This window comes from Porites lutea, chromosome 8, assembly GCF_958299795.1.
Source record: "Porites lutea chromosome 8, jaPorLute2.1, whole genome shotgun sequence".
NCBI classification, from domain to species: Eukaryota; Metazoa; Cnidaria; class Anthozoa; order Scleractinia; family Poritidae; genus Porites; species Porites lutea.
The window spans coordinates 32318547-32344094 of record NC_133208.1 but is presented as its reverse complement, the minus strand read 5'-3'; the positions used below and the strand labels follow the sequence as shown (position 1 = coordinate 32344094).

At 39.3% G+C, this 25548-nt stretch overlaps 1 protein-coding gene across 2 annotated transcripts in view; it reads right to left on the bottom strand.

Annotated features, from left to right (window-relative positions):
- The window catches only part of LOC140947112 (extracellular sulfatase Sulf-1-like), a 25713-nt gene extending 1126 nt beyond the window's left edge, over nt 1–24587 (bottom strand). The window contains exons 1-11 of one of the 2 annotated variants that reach the window (XM_073396194.1): nt 24433–24587; nt 12375–12696; nt 11727–12050; nt 9295–9432; nt 8757–8807; nt 7805–8154; nt 6135–6344; nt 5121–5459; nt 4536–4718; nt 3423–3565; nt 1–2635 (exon numbers count right to left, since the gene is read on the bottom strand). The exon at nt 1–2635 is cut by the window's left edge and continues 1126 nt beyond it. In XM_073396194.1, coding sequence (XP_073252295.1) covers nt 935–2635; nt 3423–3565; nt 4536–4718; nt 5121–5459; nt 6135–6344; nt 7805–8154; nt 8757–8807; nt 9295–9432; nt 11727–12050; nt 12375–12559 — 3624 coding nt within the window. In that variant the 5' untranslated portion in view covers nt 12560–12696; nt 24433–24587 and the 3' untranslated portion in view covers nt 1–934. Of the gene's footprint in view, nt 2636–3422; nt 3566–4535; nt 4719–5120; nt 5460–6134; nt 6345–7804; nt 8155–8756; nt 8808–9294; nt 9433–11726; nt 12051–12374; nt 12697–20065; nt 20463–24432 lie in introns of those variants that run through there. The other variant, XM_073396193.1, reaches the window with a different exon arrangement.
- Between the last annotated feature and the right edge of the window lie 961 nt (nt 24588–25548).

Genomic DNA, 25548 nt, shown 5'->3' with positions numbered 1-25548 from the left:
AAAACATGAATATAAAGCGATACATTACGGCCATTTATACGAAGAAAAATAAGACGCGTCTTACATAAGACGCGAACTTTCCGTATAAACGGTACATTTCGTCTAAAATAAGACGCGGCTTAGCTAAGACGCGTCTTATTAGATAAGACATGCTCGTATAAATGGTACAGTTCGCGTCTTATTTAAGACGCGTTTTATGTAAGACGCGTCTTATTTTTCCTCGTATAAGTGGCCCTATTGTAACACACCCTTCTCTTTCGTTTGTCTCCCTCGAGCGCCGCGCTCTTTCTTGCGCACATTACTTTTCATCTGCTGCTACGCACGCTATTAAAAGGTTGATATTGCAGCAAAACTTTCACACTTTCAAAATTAATGATAAACATTTTCAGGGAGCACTCACAATCCTTCATTACTTGCTTAGTCCCAAGGCCTCCTTATTACGCGTGGCCAAAGCGTTTCGGGTAACGTGGTCCAAGCGAATTGAGCGAGCGGGCCTGGGAAAACGCCGTACAGGGACTAGGCGGTTACTAGGTTAGCAGTCATTGTAAAACAGTTTGTGTGACCAAATAAGAAATAAAATCACATAAAAAACGTTATTTATGGGTATTTCAGGCGAGTTCATATAATCGGGAAGGATCGTTTTGATGTCCATCGAATCTGAAGTAAATTCTGCGGAGATCAAATTAAATCTTTGTGCCTGATAAGTCGAATACAAAATTCTTTAAAAAAGAGGAATAACAAAACTGACCGACAAATATGTCGAAAGCAGCTAAAGAGAGACTCGCCTGAAAAGCTAAATGTTAAAACAGTTTGCTTTGAAAACAACTGTGACCCAATTTTATAAATCGCTGGTCATATTTGTTTAGTTTAAAATAAAAACTCTGGCGTTTGCTGTAAAATTTGATTGGCACCAAAGTTCTACAAGCAAATCTCATCAAGGATCGGATGGAGACTCAATTCCGCCACCAGTCACCCCTCCCTGACTACTGGGAGATGGTGTCGGACGCTTGGAAGGTTTCCGAGATCGTTTCTTGGAATTTCGATTTGATCTTTTCCCCGATGGCTTTCTGTTTCTCTTTTTTAAATTGTCGGTCAGTGATTTACTTTGCCCTTCGTCGACTTCGGCCTTTCCCGATTCAGTTCTCTGGCCTTCCGATTCTGTTTTGATTGCTGTTTGGTTAACAGAAATTTTGAGGCCCTCACCCAAGGAGCTAGTAGTCGTATTCATTATCAATTCTTTCCCAGACTTCTTGATGTTTTTTCTCAATTTTTTGTTCTTTTTGGAGTTATCCTTTTCTCCTTTTTTCCGTCGCTTCGTTGATTTTTTACTTGGTTGTTTGACCGTAGAATATTCTTTCGAAACAACGTTCTTTGTGCTTTGTTCGTTTGAGAGTGTCACCAATGACGTTGGAAATAACGTTGAAACAGTTGTCTCCGTAGAACTTGTTTCGCGCGTCGAATTATTCGCGCCCACAATCGGCGGATCATCGGCGCTTGTCGTCGACGTTACTACACTTTCCGAAGGTTTCTCGATATTTACTTGAGTTACTGTATCATGTTCAGACTCATTGCGCACGTTTTCGTTGAATTCATTTGAACTGTTGGTGGGCAGTTTTGTTGCTTTGTCTGGAAAAACTGAACTGCCAGTTGGCGTCAAAGTTTTCGATTTTCTGGACGATTTCTTTTTAGATTTCTTAGACTTTTTCACCCCTTTCGGTTTTTCTTTCTTGCCATTTTTGTCCTTTTTTCTCCCTCCTTTTACAATAGGTTTTCCTTTACGGTTTTTGGTTCCCTTTCTAACTTTTGACTCTGTCTTTGCTGTAGGAGCTGAAGTTGTAAACTGTGAATCATTCCGCGATAAGTTCGTTGATGTCGAAGTGGCATCGGTTAGTTTCGGAGTAATGGCGATAACTTCTGAAGGCTTTCCAGTATCTTCTGATGTAGAAGGGCTCGCTGAGCTTGGCGTAGTTGTTTTGACGATAACAGTTGGCTTGGGAGGTATTGGCTTCTGTTCTTCAGCTTCCGTGGGCGCGACAGTATTCACAGAAGAAATACTTGTCGCAGACTCTGTAGCTTTCGAAGTAACAATGTAAGTCACTACTCTTGCATCATCACGAGTATAACTTCCAGAGCCTTCCAGTCGCTTTTGAACTGTCCCTGTTGCCATTGTTTCTCCAACCTCTTTTTCTGTTGGTGCCAATGTTGTCATAGGCGAAGCCTTTGAAGATTCTGCAGTTTCCGCGCTTTCAGTAGTATTCTCGATTCCTTCTGAAAGATTTCGACGTTCTTCCGAAGCACTACTAGAATGCAAAGGTGTAGATGAAAGTTCAGCAGATGTCCCAGTTGTTGACGGCATTGTGGTAGTAGTAATGCCGCCCAAGACAGCAATACTTCTATTATTATAAACACCAGATTCGCTGTCTGTTATCATAGTTGTGATTTCTGCTTGTGTTTCTTTCGATGTACTCATCAACCTAGGGGTTGTTAATGGCACGGAAGTGGCATTAATTTGGGCATATTTCTTCCCATGGTAATGGTTGCATTGATGCCCTCCTCTACATGCTCTCATTCTGTTAAGCTGTTCATGAAGTTGGGAAAGAACAGCAGGGCTCACTTTATCAATGACATTATACAGCTGTAAGTTAAAAGCAGTAAAAACGATGAGTGTTCGATAAAAAATAAATAAATAATTCCTAAAACGATACTGGGGAACCTATATACCACCTTCGAATAGTACTCAGACATGCCTTGTGGCATGATCACAGTCACCCTTTTTCAATGCGATTGTTCAGATCTTAGAGAGACCCTAGTCTGTTCCAAGCTCCATAATAGTTATGGGTAGAAATCGTGACTGAAATGATGCGAACTGAGCTGGGGTCTGGGGACAGAGAGATCATACACTACTTATTTTCGCTTGGCTTTTTTTCGCGACCTCCCCACTATCTGAGAGTCTGACACAGTAGGCTAGAGAGATCCTAACCTTATCACCTTTAATTCTGCTCCACGCGGGTTATAACACTCGCCTCAGATTTCTATCAACATGTTAAATTAAGATGGCGTCCTCTCGAACTCAGCTGTCGATCTGGAGATGCGCATGGAAAATACGGGACTGTTAACGGTCAACACGCCTTGGGATTCGACTGGATGACCAAATGACCAGAGTCTTACAGACTGATAGGTCTAATGGAGAGACTTATGGACCACGCGATATTATCACACAATCAGATATCAAAGCAAATCATGACTTGCACTTACGCGTTGCACGTTTTCGCGTGCTCGACTACACTTGTACGTTTTGATGTTTCATTGGATTATCTGCTCGTGTTGTCAGTTGCCTATTGTAAGCACTTCATCGACTCTGGTTTTGGTCATCCTATACAGGATATCCATCCTATACATGGATAGTGAGATGGTTTACTTACCTGATATGGGTCTTGATTGAGGTCAAAGAATTCGAGAAAGTGAGTAATAAACTCACAGTAGAGAAAATTGTGGGTGGAATTTATTGTTCGCAGGCACCAGTACGAGTTGTTTGCAGCGTTGGGACAGAAGCAAAAGTCTCCTCCTGCAGGAACAAGTAAGAGAAACGGAGAAATGTCATGGTATTTTGGTATCTAACACGCGAGGAAAGGAAATGATTCCAGTCAGGTGAAATATATAAACTAGTTGCGAAACGAACCAACTGAATACCTGACCCAGCTCCCCACCGTTTAGCACAACTGGCAATCAAAAATATAAGCACATTAAGTAGAATGTCTGACTGTTGGACTGCAGATTGACTGAATGGCTAACTGACTGACTAAATGACTGAATGACTAGTCTCGCCGACTGATGAATTGACTGAGTGACTGATTGACTGAACCAGTGAAGGTACCCAGTAGTGTGTGATCGAGTGGGCGACTTACAGACTGTCTGAAGGACTGACTGCCAAAATGACTGACTGGAGTGTTACAGATTGATAGATTGAATGGATAGCCTGCGACTGAAGAAGCGAATGACTACGCTGACTGTCTGATCGACTGGGCAACTGAGGGGGTGTCTGGCTGACTGACTGATCTAAAGACTGCCCTTCCCACACTGATGACTGTTTGAGTGAGTGACTAACGGTTTCAAAAAATGATTAAGATACTAAGTGACCGATAAAAAGGTTTGAGGGACTGACTGATGAAGACCAACTGACTAGGCAACCAGATGATTGCCTGCCTCACTAACCAACTGACCGATTGAAAGAGTGTCTAACCGACTAGGCTACAAAATAACTTCCAGACTGACCGTCTGAATAACTGCCGGCCTGTCTGACTGTCTGACTGTCTGACCTCTGTTTCCGTCCGTCCACACATAAACGAGAATCCAGACTTTTAAAAAATCTCCACTATGAAGAATGGTTTTGAAAAGATGCGTTTTTGGTAACCGTTTTCACGGGATATGTGTGGACGATAGACCAAACTGGAGGATATGTGTGGACGGGCCTAATTGTTGATTTGTTGTTGATTTGTTAGTTGAATGACTAACTGACTATAACATTACTTAGATACCTGTCCACAGCGGTGGAAACTTCCAATGATCATTTGTTTGATAAAAGCAGTTCAATCCAGGGCTGCTACAGAAAGTACGTCTAAGACTTGTCTTCACTTTTTTTCTCTTCTTCGTTTTCTGTTTTACTTCCGCTTTGCGTGACGTTGCTTTGGGTAGTCGTTTTAATGGTGATATCTGCGACTCTAGAAAAAAGTGGTTGAAAAAGTTGTTCTCTTTAATGTTCATCAGAATTACCAGGGTCGAATAAAATATATATCAGAATGTAATCTGTTTGGATCACTGCTACATTTACTTGAGATTCCAGACCTAAATGTAAGTTTTTGCGGGCTGCTCATCCAGACCTAGCTTGAGATAAAGAGGCCATTTTTCTATTTTTCTTTCTCGGTAGAGTCCGTATCGGTCTCTTTCACAAATCAGTCCTATGACTAGCTGAGTTGGCCAAACGAATCATGATTCTGGGGACGAAAATGGTTCAAAAATTTCCAAAAAAGTCGCTATGTAGGCCCTCTAGGAATTGATACCATCAAATAGGAAATTGGTTAGTGAAAGTGAATCATCAGCAGCTTAGTATAAACATTACTCACCTTGAGGATCATTATCGTCATTATCATCATTATTTTCTTCATCATCATTATCACCGTCATTATCATCATCAAAATCTCCATCACTATCCCCTTCTCCACTGTGAACGCTGGCCTCGGTAACCCTCTCAGGTTTAGTGCTGTTGCCAGGGTTACAAGGACAAGCATACTCGACCATTCGATCGCGGGCGCTTATCATTAGAAGTTTTTTTCTCCTGTCGCGTAAAGCCCCCAGTCGCATTCTAACTTCCCAAATTTTCTCTTTTAGCTTTCCAAGTTTTGCTTCGACGACTTCTTGTACGCCAGGGCCCATAAGGGAATCGTTTGCGTTCGATTTTGTACCTGTTGATAAACAGTCTTAGTTATAAGACCGTGTTTTTCGTTTTTAAGAAATAAGCCAGGATGGAATGTAATTCGCAATAAACGACAACAACAGCAACACTGGCCCCTAAGGATGTCGTTATCTTTTTTTTTTATACAAAGTAAACAGTACACCGGGAACATGTAGTAGGAGATCTTTCATCTAGTATGCCTCATATTTACATGAGAAAGTTAGCACCTCCTAGAACCGCAACATACTTTCACAAGAAAGTACTGTTATCTACCACAGTAGCTTTCGTTTGAATATTAAGAATTTCAACTAAAGACCAAAAGCGTATCACCCTAACTTGAACAACATGATAAACAGTACAACAGGTAAGTACTACTCAGTAGCTTTCATATGGATAATTTCACTTTAATTAGGACTTCAATACAGACTCAAAAGTTAGAACCACCTTGAAAAGCATGAAAAACTGTACCACAGGAAAGTTAGAACTAACTTCTACATTAAAATGAACAGTACGACAGGAAAGTACTCCTAAGTGCTGTTATGAGGAAGTCGTAAGCTAAATATATGAGACCAAGGCATTCGCCACTCGATAAACTATAAGGGATGTTCGGGCACAACTTTAGTGGGAACGATTTCCGGGATCGTTTGGGTGGACAAAAATGCACTGAACGATTGTCTGAACTTGCCTGTGATTGGAGTTCTGTGGAGCATTTTTTGCCTGGCGCGACGATTTTGAAGTCTTTGTGCTCTCGCCAGCTCCTTGTAGTATCTCCGTGCATTAAATTCACTTCTACTCCTCCGTGGCCTGTTGCTAACATAGGAATAACGAGATCTTTTTGATCGCCGTCTGAGCTGCTTTGTTAACAAGTAATCCAGTTCATTTCTAAGCAGTTCATCTGCAGTAAGAGAGAAAGACAGGAGAATACAGTGGGACCTCAATATATAACGAACCTCTATATAGCGAAGTACTCGGTATAACGAACGATACTGTTCGCCCCAGTAATAGCAGAATATTTGCTATACGAAGTTTAGCATAAATTTGTCTTCTGTGCGTTTTGGAATCCGTTAATTATTAGCTGTCGTAACAGGATGGGTGTCACTTAGTTATTCTATACAGGCTCCAGCGTTGAATTTTCCGACGAGCGTCCCCCTCACTTTTATTTGGGAGTCCCCCCTCCCTCCCAGAGGAGCGATTTGTTCTTAGTTCTTTCTCTCGGTTTGTAGCGAAACCTCGTCATAACGAACAGATTTTTCCAATCCAGTGGTCTTTCGTTATATCGAGGTTCCAAGGTTGTATCAGTTGCATTATTGCTTATGTAGAGTCATGGCTGTCAGCTCACAGTTTATTGTTGATACGCTGTAAATGCCGCGCATTTAGCAGTTTATGTCAAGCAACGTTGCATTTAAGGCGATCTGTAAAAGCGGGCGCTTTGTGAGCTTAACAGTATAGGCCGATATTTAGCTGTCTACCGATGCCCAAAATTCTCAGGCAGACGAGCAGCATTCCAAAGAAGTTTACATTATCAACAAATCAACTGTGAAATTCTCTGGCGAAAAGATTTGGATTGTTACTAGGGGGGCACTCCACTCTCCCTTCCCTAACAAAGAGGCTCAAGTGTGGGTTAACTCAAAACTTTTGAAAAGCGCGCGACGGGCTGTTTTAGCGCTATGAGGGCGCGTCCTTGCCATCCTTGTAAATATAACAAATCTGTAAGAAACGAGAAGGGGATTGGAGGCGAAATGTCTGGCAATGGTTTCTGGGATCGAAACTGGGGACATGCCGGTCAGCTATTAGTCAATTTTTTCCCCTGTCCCTAGTAACAGTCCCACTCAACGCAGATTTCTTCTCATTTCTATAGTGGCGAATTGATTCCGAATAAAAATAATGACTAATTTCTGGCGCGGGCCTGAAATGGCATCTTATGACAAAAAGGAAACGCATATTTCCAAACTACCAAAACTGAAAAAAAAAAACTGCTGATTGGGCAACGAAAAGTGTCTATTTTACTCATAAGCTGATTGCAGTTGAACCGAATCGTTGAAAAGCAAAAAAATGAACATAATCACGAAAGAAGCAAGAATATAACCCAGGAATACATCATCTAGGCCTCATTTGCAGCGCACTTCCCTCTTCAGCTCGGCCATAATCGACAGTGAAGTGGTAGCCTACGTGGTAGGCGTTAAAAGGGGAAGGGGAAGGGGGAATTTGGGCGTGCGAGAGCGGTCTCGCGCCCTAATTCCCTTCCAGCTTCCCTTTTGAACGCCTGCCACGCAGGCTAGTGAAGTGGATGAGGTGCAAATGGACCCAGGAACAAGGATGGTATCATTTCACTGAAATTACACGACGTTTTCTCACTGTTATAAGGAGACATGTCCCCTTGAGATCCTGGCCTCGGTTTCATACATACACACATCTTGACAGGGGAGGTGGGAGCTGACGATGGTGTGGGTCGGGTCGTTGGGGTCGTCGTTGCTTGTATCGAGCCAGATTTTCTACATTTCCTCAGTCTAGGTCTGTCACCCACTGTCACGCATTCCCACAGCTGCCTGGGTTTGCAAGGCGATTGGTGTTTAGGACTGTTGCAGATATTTTCTAGAAGTTTCGTCTTACGCTCTTTGGTTGTCTCAGTCTTGTTAAGGGACTTTTCTTCAGACTTTGACTTGCTGGGCAAACCACTATTCATCATGCTTTTTGTTCTTCTCCAGCTAAAATGACACATTGCCAACATTTCTACATGCGCAAATAAAGGAATCAGTGTTCTAATAAATCCCCGCACCGGGAAAATGTTTACTAGTCGCTCGTGTCAGCGCGTGGTTACTGTGACGCCTTTATCGTGTACGCGTGGGAAAGCGCTTGCTGAGCGAGTCATGCACGTAAACGCGTTTTTCACTCGTTGCTCATTGTCCGTCCCCGCGCATCACAAAAGTCCCCGCTTTTTGGGGTAACAATGACAGTTCGGACACCATTTCATTGAGATTGAGCTGCTCAAATCAAGGAGCGTTACTTTAAACCTGTCACATAAGGTTGCTTTCACACCGGCTCGATCGAAAAAGTTCTCTAACAGGAATTTTTCAATACTTTTTAAAAACAATTTGTAATACATGTTTCAATGTGCGTCACAAGATCGTGAGTTAGAAATAATTTTAAAAACTGTATAAATTTATACCAGTCTGGAGAAGCTTGAATAACAAACTAAGTAAAGATTACTTGCAAAATTTTTAGGTAATTTTAATTAAAAAAAAAAAAAAAGAAAGAAGAAAAGAAGGTAGATAAAAACAAAGGGTTTTTAAGGATGTACACGCCTTACCCACGTGACCTCTCAATGAGGATGGTGTCCCTCCAAACCACGTGCATACGCCTGAAAAAGAGAAAAAACAAAACATTAACAATATCCTTTAAAGAATCTATAGGAAGAGTGCCATTTACGGTTGCAGAGTCTTTCTCGCTGCTGACACAGTTGTCACTTTCTTCCTGCGTCAATCAATTACTGTTTTAAAAACAACCTTTCGATAATTTGTCTCCCATCTATTCCACATATAGTGTCTCTAGTATTAGGGAGAATATACAGTAATTGTGTTGCATTGGTCTTTGTATTTTCTTTGATTATTTTATGCAGTATTTTGAATATGCCTAAAGAAGCTCCCTCGCACCTAGAGAAAACAGCACCTCGACAGGCATTTTAAGACCACGAGCTTCGTGCAACAAGTCCTTGGATTAAGAATATTTTTGGTTTTTCCTCGTTCTTCTCTCTTCGTTATTTCAAGACTTCTTTAAAAAAGCACCAAAGGAGATCGTTCTGAACACAGGGAATAGTTGCATGAAAAGAAAATTATGCGCTTTTATACCTCTTCGATCGTCTTCCTTCTTTTTTCCTTCTGAAAAGTTTCATAATAGAAGTACCGTCCATGTCTTTTGGAACCGTCACGCCGGCAATGTCCAGAAATGTTGGTGCTATGTCGATATTCAACACCATCTCTTTCATCCTTCAAGAAAAATATACTGTTTAATTAAAGAACCACCTTGCTTATCAAACGTAAGCACATACAGGTGATTAAGTAAAAACCCAAACATTAGAACATGCATTTTTCTACGTTGGTCTAAAAAAATTCTTCAATTATTTATTTATTTTTTTAAAGAAAAAGTGTTTTGGTCTGTTGTGGATATGAAGTATACAGATAATCATGTCTAAATGGCTAAAAAAAATGTCTAAATGGCTGTAATCTAAAGGAATCCAACCCCTGTTATAATTCTAAGTTTGCATGTGTAGAGTGTGCTGTGTTTCATTTTGGAATTCCAAGTTTTAACTTAATTCTAAGTAACTAGGGTATCTAAAAGATAGTAATGCTGCGGCACATTCTGTTGATACTGGCATTAGTTAGGCAGTGAGACTTAAAAGAATCAAAAATGACATGGAATGTCCTATTTACATGTTGGAAAGTATTAGAATAATTACTATCAGTCTATAGAAAGAACTCGTTGGAACGTTGTTTAGAAAATGATCAAGTGGTTATCAACTCTGGTTTTCCCACAGTAAATGTAGGAAATAATAGAAATTCAGATCGTTTATCCATATATTTAATATACGGTGCACGATATTTTCTCTGGAAACACAATACTTTTCTTGCTGTTTGTTGCACTTTATTAAGTAACAGTTATTTAGCTATATATTTATAGAAAACAACAACACAAAAAGCGGGAAAAAAAAGAAAGAAGGAATAAATAACTCAGCAGGATTCGGACCCGGCACCTTCGACTCTACGCGACTACAGTTAACCACTACACCACAGAAACTGACTACGTAATCACTGGGAAAACTCTTTCATTTTATTCCTTTTCCATTAGTCCAGCTGTTATCGACCAAAAAAAGCTCGAATTGTTCAAATTAGTGATACAAGCATGAAACTTTCACAGATTACTAAGGGCCCTAAGGGTAATATTTTCTGATGTAGGGTCAAGGAAAGTCCATACTTGTATTTATATTTCTCTATATCGGTCTAAAGAATGAGGAAACCTGCCAAATTGATAAGTCTTCAAGTTTCAGTTCATTGCAAGATGGCTTTTACAGTTATGCACAGTGTGTGTTAGGAGTTGCGTTTTACATTTTTGACAAAATACGTAAGCAAAAAACCGAATCCCCTGCACTTATGCTCCACAAAACATTGAAAAATCGTGTAAACAAAATTTCACCCCAGGGTACCCAAGCCTGATAAAAAAAACGTTATAACTGGTCACGTGACTGCAAAGTTTATCAAAATTTCCAACAAATTATTAGTTTTGTCATAACTGATGGTTACTTTCCTAAAACTCTTTCATTTAAGGCGTTTTTCATTTTTAGCCTCGTTTCCATGCTAGCGAAATCGGGGCATGCGTAGATCTGGACTCCAGAGCTTAATTTGGCTTGGCCCTACATCATAAAATATTACCCTTAGGGCCCTTAGTAATCTGTGAAAGTTTCATGCTTGTATCACTAATTTGAACAATTTTGGTCGATAACAGCTGGACTACATGAAACTTCCGCCGGCAAGATGATCGCCAGCCGCATTAACCGAGCTATTAACAGTGAAAAAACAATGTAAACGCATATTCCATGGCAATAAATGAATAAAAGAACATAATTATGCTTTTCAAAACTCCGATACACGTCCTCGTCTGCAAAGTAGGACACAAAACATATGTTTTGTTATCTCGATTTCCGCTGTTATTTTGAAGCGAATGGTCAAAATCACATCCATTTTCGGCTCATACAGTTTCTTAAGAATAGCATTGCATGACATTTTCTCACTTTCACATCACCTTCTAGCAAGCTGGGATTCGTATATCCCCCGTGTTGCGGAATCGAAGAGCAAAAAAGGCTCTTGAATTGAAATCCAATCCCCAAGTAAACCATCGTACTCATCTGAAAGACTCCTGCGTGTCTTAAAATTTGGTAAGACCTCTAACGTTGCTGAAGAAAATTTGCCACAAAGAAAACTCTAAGTCTGAGCAGCGAACGATGCACTCTCACCCACCGAACTTCCCCGTGTTTTTATTTGAGTTGTTCGTGGCGCAATGCACTCTGGTTAAATGCAATGCATTGTGGTAAAAAGTGATGAATTCAAGAATTCGTCGCCCCTTATATATTTCTTTTAAATCCTGATTATGTTGCTGCTCGCTCCCTTCGGTCGCTCCGCAGCAATAAGAACCCATAATTTCAGTTTCTTGCCAGGTTCCAAAACATAATGTTTTTATATGTGGGTTTTAGTAACTATGTACCCCTAATTTCACTCCAGGCCCTTACCTGATATTTTTAGGAATAGTCGGCCCTCTAACATAAAATGGCACCCGAATATCGCTTTCAAATGGCATAGACTTGCCTTTGACCAAACCAAACTGCCCGAGATGATAACCATGGTCTGAGGAAAGGAAAATGTAAGTCTCATTTTCAACTCCCAGTGACTGCAAAGTGTTGAAGATTCGCGCTACGGAGTCATCAACAGATAGAAGCGTTTGAAGGCGCCGACGGTGTAAGAGGTCAACAAATGCAGTTTTCTGCGCATCCATAGGCTTCTTTTGTCTTAAGATCCACTGTTTGTCAAGGGAAATAAAATTCCAGTTAGGGTACCTGCAAGAGAAAGAAGGTAAAGATATGGACATTGAAATGAGAAGTGTGCCAGAGAACTTCCGTATACCCTATCTGTAACAAAAGAATTCAGGAAATGTTGGCTCGACCAGGGTAACTTACGATCAGGCTGTCCTTCTTCCCTTTTTGTTTGGGGGACGAGGGGAAAAGGCCGCGTTCTTCTTTTTTTCCCTTTCCCCGAAAAAATTTGTACAAAAAAAGGCCTGATCGTAGGTTAGCCCAAGGTAGCTCCTACTACCCGGGAAAAGCTTTCTCCATAGCAAACGGAGCCTTAAACTCGCGTCCCTTTTCAATCTGCGGTCATACCTTGGAGCTTGGGCATCGGGAAACGCCGTGCTATACTGTGGTGCTGGTGTTTCGGGACCATGAGGTGCCGCGTGACTTATGACCGCCAGAAATGGACTCTCTGGTCTGGTGGCTCTTGTGCGTTTTATGAACGAAATACTGCGATTGGTGATGAAATCTGTGAAATAATCTTCTTCATAGCTCATCTTGCGCCGTTCCTTGTATGTGTTATGTCTGATGACGTAGTTGTAAAACTTTGAGTTAAACTGTAATCCCTCCCATCTTTTCCAACCGACTGGGACCCAGCTTCCATCGTACTCGTTCAGATATTTTCCAAAGTGACCTGGAAAAGAGGAACCGAGTGAAAATGTAAAGATTTCTTGAAAAAAATGAGAACGACACTAAAAAGGTTTGGAGGGTCCAAATTTTGAATGAAGTTGGTGAGAAAATGGGTTAGTTTTCAAGATCACAAGAACGAAAGTACACAAAATTTCCTGGCACCAAAATATGATATTAAGCAGTATTCTGACCTACTTAAGAATAATTTGAGTGATTTCTAACGTTTTTATTAAATAATCTATCACGGCTATTGAAATTTTGAGGTTTTAAATATATTTCCGTTTTAGTCGAATTTTTTACTTCTTACGGAGATTGTTTGCTAAACACCAAACTTTAAGTTCCTAGTGTTGGAGTTTCAGTAGCTGGTCTGGATCACACAAAAATCGGCTTTTATCAATTTCAAAGTTTTTTGTTTACTGTTGTCATAGTAATATCGATTTTACATAAAACTACATTTTCACAAATTTCAATCCATAGCCAATTAATGGTGAAAATTTTATAGCGATCAGACAAGGAAAAAACCACTTTTAAGGCGATTGAAAAATATCGGTATGGCCTTTGAAAAAAACTGTATCGAAACAACTTAATTCGAATTAGGTTCGACTCATGAAAAGTTCGGCGTCTGAACCGGGCCTAAAAATAAAAATGTAAATATTTTCCCTGAATTGCAACCGCCCGTTATCCGCTTAATTCTGTTATTTTTCCATTAGAGGGCGCCGGGTGGCGCACTATAAAAAGTCAGGACATACCATTTGTCAGTGACCGCGTTATAAACATTTAATCCAATTCTGAACTGGACGCAGAAAATTGGCAATTTTCTTGGCCGAGGGTAAAGTAAGTGTAAGAATGTACAAAACCTTAGCCTGCCGTGCATATGTTTTCTGAGCACGCGCGGGCAGTAGTTCCCATTGAACGATCAGAATCAAAGAACACGCTTTAACCTCTTCACTGCAGCCAAAATAAGCCAACGTCAAAATTCAACAAAATCTCGCTGTGTCATTTTGTTAAATGTTATAAACAGTTAGTAACATGTGAAAGTACTGCCGAAGAGGTTTTATTTGAAAGATCAAACCACAGGATTTTACCAACACACTTAACTAAAAGTTAGAACAACCCTTCATAGGTTATATCATTATGAGTCTCGCAGTGAGTGGGGGGATGGGGGGGGGGGGGGGGGGGCGGTTACAACAAACCAGGCCCGTACAGTAAAAACCCTCTATAAAGAACCTGCGTTTTGTCAAGTTATCCTAAACAGGTTCTTATATAAATGGTCATTAGCCCAAATTTAGGCTATTTAGGTTTTCTGCAGGAAAAAATACATTGTAGCTAAGAGTATTAAGTGATGTTCAGCTTAATCCTTATATAAAATCTGTATACTATTCCATTGCAGTTGGAGTAATAAGGCACCTACGTCTCCAAAGAGGAACCTGAATGTTGACTTAATATCTTATTTGCATTGAGTGTACAGAACGGTTTTTCATAGATTTTGGAAAATAATTTCCTGCTCCAAATTTTAATTAGCTTCTTGTATAGAGAGGCCCTAACTGGTAAATTTTAGCCTAATAGGTCATTCTTAAACACCAAGTTCTTTATCGCTGGTCTTTACTGTAACCCATACTCGTCTGGTTGATGAACGACCAAATTGGCGAATCTTTGCTGACGTCATTATTCATATTTTTTCATACGAACTAAATTCACAAGTTAAAAGGGCTGATTAACTTGAGCAATTTGTGAAATTTTCAGATCTTTGCTTGCAAATTATTGAAGGAAATATCAGCCAGCTATCAAACACTGGGAAATTGCTGAGTGGCAAAAACGTTAATGAACCATACATTCTTTGTAAAATTTGGAGAATTTCTCCAAAAGTTTCAAAAGATCACTGTATATAATCGGCTGTTGAATAACCTCTGCCTGAGAACTGCGAACGATAAACGTAATTGGCTTTTTTTCAGATTTTCAGGGTGATTAATTGTCACTTCCCTTGATTACGACGATTCCATTTTTTTGTTCTGGATATAGAAGAGCGAGCTATATACTGGCTAGTCTCCCGCAGTCGTTTCTGTCTCGTCACGCAACGCTCCCTCCTATAAAGGCACCACAGACTAAACTAAAGCGTTTGATTTTACATTTGTGTTTTGCCCTCACAATCCAGAACTCAGATCTGTAATTTTTCCCTTTTTCTCTTCTTTTTGCCCAGTTTTATCCTTGCGTATTTCTCTAGCTCTAAAGTGAACCTCGAAAAACACCCGAGGAACCTTCGCTGGTATCTGTTTAATCAGTAGAGGTGTCCGCTAAATACTGGGTCGCATTGCTTAAAATATGGAAAGAAACGTTTGAAACACACTGAGCTACTACTCGTCCACCTAATACGGGGTGTCCGCTTAATATGGGGTTCGATCGATGTAGGTTTCACTGTCCTATCAGTAGGGAAATTTGAATAAAGAGACCACCCTTTGTCTTTACACTTCCCTTATTCATTTCAGAATTACGAACGTGAAAAGACTGCATAGATGTTTCCAGTCTTTTGCTTGTTTACAAAGTTTTTTTTTTCTGGAAGACACTCGAAACTAAATAGTTTGACGTGGACAGCTAATTACTAATCCAATCAGGAAAGGGCTTACTCTAACAGTGACTTGAACCTAGCGGATCTCATGGAACCCATATTAATTAAGAGGACACCCTGTATCAAGTGGACGAGTAGCTCAGTGTGTTTCAAATGTTTCTTCTCATGCATATTTTTAGTAAAATGAATCTTTATTTAGCTCTATCAAACGGATACAAGCGAAAGTCCTGTGGATATCCGTTTCCCAGGTTTCACTGTAAATCAAGAAAGAAGTTAAACCGAAACAGCCAAGCCAAGCGAATTCGGTCGAGCTTAAAATAACAAGACCAATGAGTTTGTGACTTTAGGCAATGGATTTTTTTCCCTAATCAGGAAGTTACGCAATTTGACAATATATTTTTTTCATAGATTACCACGGTCTGCCATTTGTGACGTCATCCGAACATAAGTATTCTCTCTGGTCAATCTGCTCTGTTTGTTGAGATTTCCTAATTTGATTACAAGGCAAAACCTTCCAATCCAATTGATGCCTTTTAGGAAAGAATTTGATTTCATAAGTTGAAAGTATGCCCCTTGGTAGTAAAAACATTTCTTCATAAACAAAATAGCTAGGTATCTAACTGGAATTTCGCTACCATATCGACACTGCATTAAACTGCATATATGGCCATTAAGGTATTTTCGAGTTTTGTCAAAACTGACGTGCTGCAGTCGCGAAAAAAATTGAACAGTTTAACTAAAAAGGTGACAAAATAGGATTAAATGAGCTCAATTCTGAAACAGACAGACTTGAAGAGTATTTGAAAAGTTGTCTTAAATAACCGATTAGATTTAAGAAAATCTGGCAAAGATCTTATCTAACCTTGACCTCAAATAGAGAAAAAAGAAACAACAACAACAAAGAAAAGCTACAGAGAGAAAATAGAAAGAAAGAGGCAAAAACAAATACAGCTGCTTCCAAAGCAGAAGCACGAGTGCCATTGTTGGCTATTGTCTATCCAAATATTTTTGTCGACATCATGGTAAAAATATTGCAGTCTATTTTTACAGAAATTCAACCCGGAATAATCCCGAAATTTCGTTTGTATTGGACACTTAAACATATAGCACCGTGTGAAAGAAGTGAATTATTGAAGGGGAATGTTTTGGATGGCTACCCACCAATAGATTTCGTCCGCGAAATCAAAAGTCAGAACCAAAATACCCATTAAAAAGCTGAATGGTTTAATAAAGTCCATTGATACACATAAGCCACTTAAATTCTTGTGAAAATATTTTGATTCATACAAAAGTTGGCTCTTTTGGCGTGTATATATAAGAGCAAAATATTGCAGACGGCATTAGTATACACCACTGTGTTAAGTTATATAATAAGCCGATGGAAGCATGGGATAAGGAGAGATTTTTCTCTTCTTACTCCCGTTTAATGCCTAAATGCACGCTAAGTCCAACCCGACGTAGCCAATAACAGCGATTAAAGCAAAATGTTCCATGACAACCAAAAGTCCTTCTGGGACCTACTCAGTGAAGATTGTGTCGAAAAAGGAGAAACAACCAGTCTTTTCATGACCGTATTTCCTCTGAAGAGTTAATTATAGAATTAAGAATAAACGGATGCCAAAAAATTGACGTTCTCATCAAGACAAAGCATGACAAAGGCCTTGCTCAAGATCTGCAGATTTCTTAGCGGTAACATTTCTCTAAGGTAGGAATCCACATATGATTTGAGGCCCAAACGTTCTCCTCACACGAAGGTCTAAAACCTTAAATTTACTACGTTTAGACTGTATGAATTCTCTGTTGATTTTGTACTGAGCGTCTCATCCCGCAAGATGCTTATCGAATAAAAGATAACCTCCTTCTGTATTGAGTCATCATTCCCTAGATAACTACTCATAAATAAAAAATAAGTTGAAACCTTATATGGATGACTTGGATGTATTCAAATTAAAGAAAGGAAGCGATAAACTTTCGATAGGACACACACAAGTGGTCTGAAATTTTTATGGAACAACTCGTACACTGAGGAACAGAAAAATAAGTGATTATTGAATAAGCCGCGAACACATAACTTGATTTCTGTTTCAACTTTATAACGATCATCAACGAAACGTAATTTAAATGTTTAAAAAGGGACTTTGGCTGAACGGTTTTCATATCATGATCGTCCGTATCCTGGCGATCACAATGTTTTTTAGTCAACCGAATCATGAGGGAATTTTAAGCACCTATGATGCGGCGATGTTGTTCTTTGATGTTCTCTCCTGAGAAAAATCATGTGGCCGGCATCTTTCGGTTTGGACAGTTAAGAAAATTCACGTCAAAAATCACTAGCTCTACCCATACAAACATGCTTGGTAACGTGTTGAGACTGTGGACAACTACGTCAGCTATGTCGGTGTTGATTAACAAGCTTCTTCTTTAGTTTTCACCAGTACAGTGAAACGTTTGATCACTAGCACATGGTTTTATTGGGGTTTAAATTGTTAAGGGTCATATAATGATCCGTTCCCTGTGACTCCCAATGTTAAATGCATCAAAAAGAAACAACAATTTTTCATCGTCTATATTCTTATAGACCGACCATAAAGAAAGACATCAAAAGTCCATCAAATCACTCGTTCAAAGACTCCCACTGTCTTTTATACGGACCGTAAAAAAGACCCCTGTGTAAGAACCTAGTGGCTTAAGAAACTGCTTGCAGAAAATTGCCATTTTGATACCCAAAAATATAAGAGCCTGCCAGTGTTTACTAAGAGAGCCAAGCAAGATCAAACAAGTTCTTTTGTCTCAGTGGCCTATTGACATAAACATTGAAACCGAGGAGATGACTTTGAGATTTGCAAATTTAGCTAAATTTATAGCCAGAAAATACTGTAAGAAACTGTTAATTACAAATAAGAGAATTCTTGTGATTTCTACAACAAAAAAGTTGAAAAAAGGTGTTTATATAAAGTACAGAATGTATTTTGTCAAGCAGAGGTTTGCAATGTAAAGTTGTGCATTAAAATATAAATACTGTATACTTCAGGACCAAACCGGCCAGCTCTGACAAGTTTAATATGTATTTTTCTAACCCTTATACCCTAAAACCATCTCCTACATAGAAATTGAGAATCTAATTAAGAATCTACTTAGGCTATAGATTGCCAGTAAACGTCCCAAAATACAAGTCGGTAGAACCTTTCCCTGCTAGACTTCTAAAAAAGCATGTATAAACTACGGTTCTTAGCCGTTTGACAGAGTCTTGACAGAGCAATAGTCAGGGGCATAAATTACTTGTTGCACGTCTCACCACTATAGACTGATTGAAAAAGGTAGAATTCTACAGAACCTGTCTGAGTTCCTGACTAATGATCTCTTTCTAGCTTCTACATTTTCCCTCCTACCAGCTAGTAAGCTAAACATGTGTCAAAATTAATTCGTGATCGAACGAATACGCAAGAAAAAATAAAGAAAGATACAAATCAAGCATTTTTTTAAAAAAGGACCTTGTTCAGGGCAGAAAAAAGGTAACTTTTTTTCAGTGTAACAAAAGCCTTTTCCTGCTCTTAGAACTATTAAAAAAACATACTTCCTCTACGTAAAGCGGAAAGGGAAATTGAGAGACTAAAAGCGAAAAAAATTGGCAAAGCTCGAAACAAGGCATTAGAGGCAAGGGTTTTTTTTTCGGGATACAATGTAGCTGGTGTTGTGTTTTAAAAACCTTCACTATTTTTATCTCGTCGTTACGTATACCAAATTACGGTTTGGGTATCGTTCAACTCATTTCAGTCTTTTTCATGTTAATATTGTATGTTACGTTACTCAGTAATCGCAACTATTCTATAACACCTAGAAACTGCCGACCCCGGTTACTTTATCAGTCTTAATTGATTTTTTTCCGCGCAGAGTGTGTTAAAATTACAGCGAATTTAAAGCGGTAAACTTCATGACCGCGAAAACTCGTCTGACCCGACAAATAAAAATACTTCAACAGATCGAATCCCCTACGTCTGTGGAAATTTAATATTAAATAGAACATATCTCAACACTGAAGAAGTCAGAGAGTCAGACAAGATTCAGCGCAGTATGTTGCCCAAATCACAGACAGTTAAGTTGTTTTAAAAAACAATGCCTGTATAAGCAGAGATTCTTTCAAGATCCTGAGTCAGATACTCTGGAATCAATCTTGAGCTATGAATCACCATTTAAATAAACAGTTTATTGGGACGGTATAAAGCAACCAGACGTAACTTGACTCTCCAAACAGATGAAGAATTGGGTCATTAAGAGTCAGCGAAATCCCTTCAATATCTCCTGCTTAGGTCGCTTAATCTTCAGGTACCATTGATTGTCTTTTTTTTTTAACAGAATAAGTTGTTTACATATTTTAGAGTAATTTAGCGGCTGAATCACTAGGATCACTGACTAAAATACAATATACAATAACCTTAAGAACAATAGAGGTATGATTGGGGGACAACGAACAATAAAGAATGTGAGCCTTCTTTTCACAATACCTCTTATTAGTTATGACTTTGCAAAAGCAAAAAATACAATTGAGCGCATCGAAAGCACGTTTACCCTTTCAGAAAGTTGAAATCGTGAGTTGATCTTGCACCAAACTAACCCACGCATTCCTTCTGCGCGTAGGAAGAACTGACAACTAAGACTTGTTGAATCTTGTCAGTATCTAGTTCACGGCGTAGCACATACCCTAACTTATCAGCTGACGTTTGCTTTTGTTTAGTGTAGATTAGAATTGTTGTAAATACTGTCTAGTAACAAAACAGGTCCAAAGTTTAGCCATTGAAATGTTAAAAATTACCTGTGACATAACCTGCTTGCTCCAAATATCTTGCGTAACTTTTCCTTTCTGGACCCTTTCTCCAAGACGGCGACGAGCAGTTTAAGTTGTTGGTAAAGGTGTAATGATTATGCGCGTACTTTCCTGTTAAAATACTTGAACGGGAAGGGCAGCACATCGGCGTTGTGACAAATGCGTTCACAAAATCCGCACCTTCTTGACGCAAAATTTTCTGTGTTTTTTTCATTACATCAGGAGATCCTAGTTCGCGGTCCATATCGTCAAGAAGGATAAAGATGATATTGGGTCGCCGAACAGATCCATTCCCTCTTCGAAAATTGTATTTCATGGACTTGCGTGCTCCTGATGTAAAATCACACATCAGGATCGCCAGGAAAATGATAACGTTCAGCGTCATTTTGGCGCAGTTCACTGACGTGGAAGAAACAAGACCAAAGGAGCTTACAGGAATCTACAGAGATGAAAACGCGCGAAATCATTGGTGCTGACAAAACATGTTGAAGACAGGCTGCCTGCCTTCAGCAAGGGTTCGAATATTTTAATTATCGGGATGAAATTACTTTAGAATCCTGCGATGATTGAGAAGATATGCAAAATAATTTCAAATAAAACGGCTAAATTCCCGCTGGGATTTGGTGAGAAATGTATCACTTGATTAAATGGTTGGCGAATGATTGGGCACAGGGACGGCTATGGCATGAATAGATGAAGAAGGCAAGTGGACTGTAATGACAACACATTAGGTATAAAAACCCCCGCTTGGAGCTTAAGAAAAAAACAAGAGTTCTCTTTGCACACTCACCCGGATTCAACGTTGACGAAAAAAGGTGATTACAGCAGAGGCATTTTATGTATTATTTGTCTGTGGCCAAACAACCGTATATCATCAAATGACTCCTGGAGAACACAGACAGCGCGTTTTAAAAGACCTTTGTTTGAACACCGGAAACCATACTCAAGAAACAAAAACATATCAATTGGCGGCACTTATGCTCTTCAAAAACTCAATACAAGAAAATGAAGACGTTTATTTTGCAAAATACCGTAAATGAATAGGTTTTGCGCTAAAATGGTAACAACTCGAGAGTTTAATAAATTTATCCGGGATTATAAATCCAGAAACTCATGCGCGTCGGAACAAGTGATCGGCTCCTGGCGAGAACACAATATTGGAAAGGTTCTTTCCTTGTTGTTTTTTTCCTCTTTTCGTCGGCTGGTGGTTTAGTCGAAAAATAAAAAATACTAGAAAAACCCTGATAGTATTTTAGATCTAGAACTGCTGAAATTTATCAGTAATTCTTAAGACCGCCTGGAGATGAATACATATCGCTTTTCGTTGCACATACCCCCACATGTAATCATCTTTGAGTTGTCATTATCATGTTTCACTTCGTTTTAACAGTCACTTTTCGCGTTTACCCAGGTCTTTGAAAAATGCTAGTTGAAAATTTTAATTATTTAAACAGACGGCAGCTAGAGACAGGCTGTGTATGTTTCTTGATAACTCGATTTCTCTCTAATAAATCCTAATAACTTACATAAGTGATCCTGAGTCTTTCAAGAACATTATGATTATGTAATATTTTCACTAAGGAAAATACAATTCCCAAATCCACAGTCAGAGAAAGCTTCCCAAACGCGGTTGTGTTACAGAGTACGTTTTTGCATTGCTCCTGCTAACAATCAATTCGTGAAACATATGACACCCTCAAAGTGCGTAACCTGCGAATACAGACGGTGTCTTGGCCCTCTTCGCTCCTCTTCGCTAGGGACGGCAGTTCTCGAGAGAAACGTCGCCTTTCTATCGCAAAACCGGTCCCTAGAGGCGTGGAGCAAAGAGAGACGGCTGGATTCGCAGGCATCAAAGTACGTAAAACTCTTTATCCAATCCTCAGAAGGGGTTAATCGCATGACGGAGTGTATGGTGAGGTACGCTTTACCAATTGACATACATGAGCAGATAAAAATTTCCATTTGTTTTTATTTCATTTTTGCCCCATTTTATAATCAGCGGGATAATCAGTCTCCTTGTAGTAACAGTTGACTACGTTTTTCACGGATCGAGGTCTACACATGTACAAGATTCGGCCGTGGTTTATTACCATAAGATGAGTGGACGTCATTATTGTAAGGCCTGTAAGAGTGCAGATAAGAGAAAATTGAGCCGTCGATTTGTTTCTACCACATTACACATGATTCAAAGTATTTAACTTCCATCTCTACATCATTTCATCTAAGAGCCAGTCCAAGTCCGGACGAGTGAATGGCTCCCCAAAAGGCCGGGAAATGCTGAAGGGAGCGATTTAAAAAATAAATAAAAGCTAAGAATAATTGGTACGTGATTCATTTTCACTGGATTAGCCGAATGCTGTTGTTTTTGTTCTAATCTCGGTTAATTCCTAAATTTGAGACCGTTACGGAAAGGCTTTAAAAAAGAAAATCATAAATAATTTGAGTTGCGGAATTAACCTCACAATACACCTCTCTCAGTGAACGCCCGTTCGATCTGATCAAGTGCTTTATTTGTTTGGGTGTTTGATGGTCATTCGATTTTCAAAATGATAACAACGTTTACCACCTTGGGCTCTGAGGAAGACAATAAACATGTAGTAAAAGGATATCGAAATGAAATAAAAAATAAAGAAACAAATTTTACATGAAATGTTGTTTGGCACAGGTAGGTGCTGGTCAAGATTTTAAGTATCGAGTCAGGGGACGAATGAAATGCTACGTCGATGTAACTATTCAAAATGGAAGCTACTGAGTAGTACTTTCTTGTGGTACTCCCTGTTATGCTCAGTACAAGGTGGTTCTATAGCTAGAGTTTGAGTTTGTGGATAACATTCTATGTTGCATTCAAAAGAAAGCTACTGTGCAGTACTCTCCTGTGGTACAGTTTACCATACTTTATAAGGTGCAGAAGGTGGTTCTTACTTAATTTTGAGTCTGTGGATGAAATCCCGTTATGTAACCATTCAAAATGAAACTTTTTCAGCAGCAGTATATTGGCTTGGTAAGTTTTTTTTCTGTATTTTAAGGAGCAAAATTTGTATTTTTTACGTGCTAGCCACTCATTGAGGAATGACAAAGAATACAGATACTGTAGCAATTACACGTGACTGTTTAAATCAAAGCTTTTATTTCAAATTTCCTGTTGAGGAGGTAATTTTGTCTTTTGTATTAAGTGATGAAGCATTTTTGTCATTATTTGTTTGAATTTTAAACGTTAGTATTTGAGGGCGTGAATCCGGGTGGGGCATCAGCGTCTTCCGTTTTCCGTTTGAGTTTAACCTTTTCACCCAGAATGAATCTAAGCTATCTCAAGATGAAAGTCCAATTTACTTTCCTAAAAATACTAAAAACCAGTAGCACTGTACATGTCAAAGTGTGGCTGGGCAGGTCTCAATTGAACAGTAGCATAACTCATAGGGATATCGTACCTCAGACTAAAGAGGTGGTATTGCGTAACATGGTGACTTGATGCACGGCTTCACCGTTTCAGTTCTTCTTCCCTAGTAACTTCTTTTGCTTCGTACCAGTTAGAAAGCTTAACAAGTATCACACTGAATTATTTCGTGATGGAAAGAATAAGGAAGAAATATTATAAAGCCGGAGTGAATGCTGCTGGAATAGAGCTTGACTTAATCACGTATAAAGTGACCTCGGTCGGTCAGCTGAGCGAATGATGACTTTTTTGAAGTGTAACAAAAGCCATTTTCCTACCTTTAGAACTAAAAATAAAGCATGAGTATTTCTCCGCCTACAGCTGAAGGGAAATTGAAAGCGAAAAGAGATGCCAGAACAAAAAAAAAAACCGAGGTTTGAGAAGCCTCAATATATGGCGTCAGTGCGAAGGGGTTTCTTGTCGAGATTTCGAGACTGAGTTGAGCTAATGACGTTCACAATAAAGGCGCGGTTTTGTGACTAAGGAATCCTCCCTTGTTTTGACTGATTGCCTCGTTACGTTTCATGCTGATAGCGTTGTTAAGTCACGATTTCATGCGGGGAATTGAAGTAAAGGAGGACTACGACAAACAGACTAAGCGATTACTGCCGGAATAGTAGAAACTACACCTTTCATGTTAACCGCAAAACAGCTAGTAAGACTGCAAGCAGTCTCTTGATTTATATTATTATAAAGTACAACTCTAGCGCGTTGGTGAGCGACACATGTTTGAAGACGAATAATAAGAGACCCCTCGCAGTTTGCGGAACGGTTACTCGGCAATCTTTATGTTTGGTTAGGTACTTGGTCGTCTTTCTGTTGTTCATAAACTGTTTTTAGAACTCGTAAGTAAATGAATAAGCAATGTATGTACGAAAATACTACGACTTACTAGTTCCTTTGTACTTAGTCATCGGCTTACCTTCAAAAGTAGTGGTCTACAAAAGTCAATGCACCCCTGGAAAGTGTGGATTCAGAATTTAAAGAAACGAGAAACGCTACCCGACTATTAAAGAAGCGCGGGAAAAAACGCTATCTTTTGATAACGCACTCCTACTTACAGCAAGCTACTTCTTCCGCCACACGTAAAGAATGACTTTAAAAACAACTGATGCTCGAAATGAAAACTGGGACACCCACAATAAATCCCACTTGACTTGTGTGAGCCTTACATTGACAGACAGTTTGCTTCAAAATTTTTGGCAGCCAGTTCGCGATCAACTTGTTTAATGTTTTCTCGACGTTATTGCCGTTCTTTGTTTTGCTCAAGTGTTTTATTTTGTTTTATCATGTCTTTTCTTTTACTCGAATTTTTTTTAATGTTTATTTCGATTATATTACAGTTTAACCAGTACCTTTAAAAGATCGCGGAAGAAGTTGGCTTCATTGTTAAGCTGTACGAAGATTATCCATTATCAACATGATAATTAAAAGTTTAAAATAGTTCAGAACATGAGTCAAAAATAATGGCGGGGGTAATGGTCACCAGTTAAAAAAAAAACGGTTATCAGAGAGCCTCAAAGAAAACATTTATCCAGAAGTTTCTATAGTTATCCTACGGGCCTCTTCAGTACAAATGAATTGCGATCTTAGACTCCCGGGAGGGGGGGGGGGGGTACTTTCATATAAGATGCTAATGGAGATGTGCCGCTGGATGGGGTCGCATTTTCACGACTGGATTGACTATAATGGGGTCGCATTTTCAATAGAGTTACCAGAATTGGGTCGCACATTTTCGGATTTTTTGGGTAAGACAGTTGTTCGTATTTACGGTTAGCAAACGTACCAGAATGTTTGTACTGTAGGTGAAAACTGAAAGTGTTCTTCATTCAGTTTAAAAAATGGGTCAATTCATAAAAATAGAAAGTGACTAAGTTGGGATCGTGAAAATTACATATTTGCCCAAAAGTGACTAAAATGGGGTCTTTTATTAGTCACAGAATAGACTATAATGGGGTAGGGGCTCGGAGAGGCTAGCGGCACATACCATCAGCGAAAATTTACACAAGTACTTCCCTCCCCCCCGGCTCAGACTCTG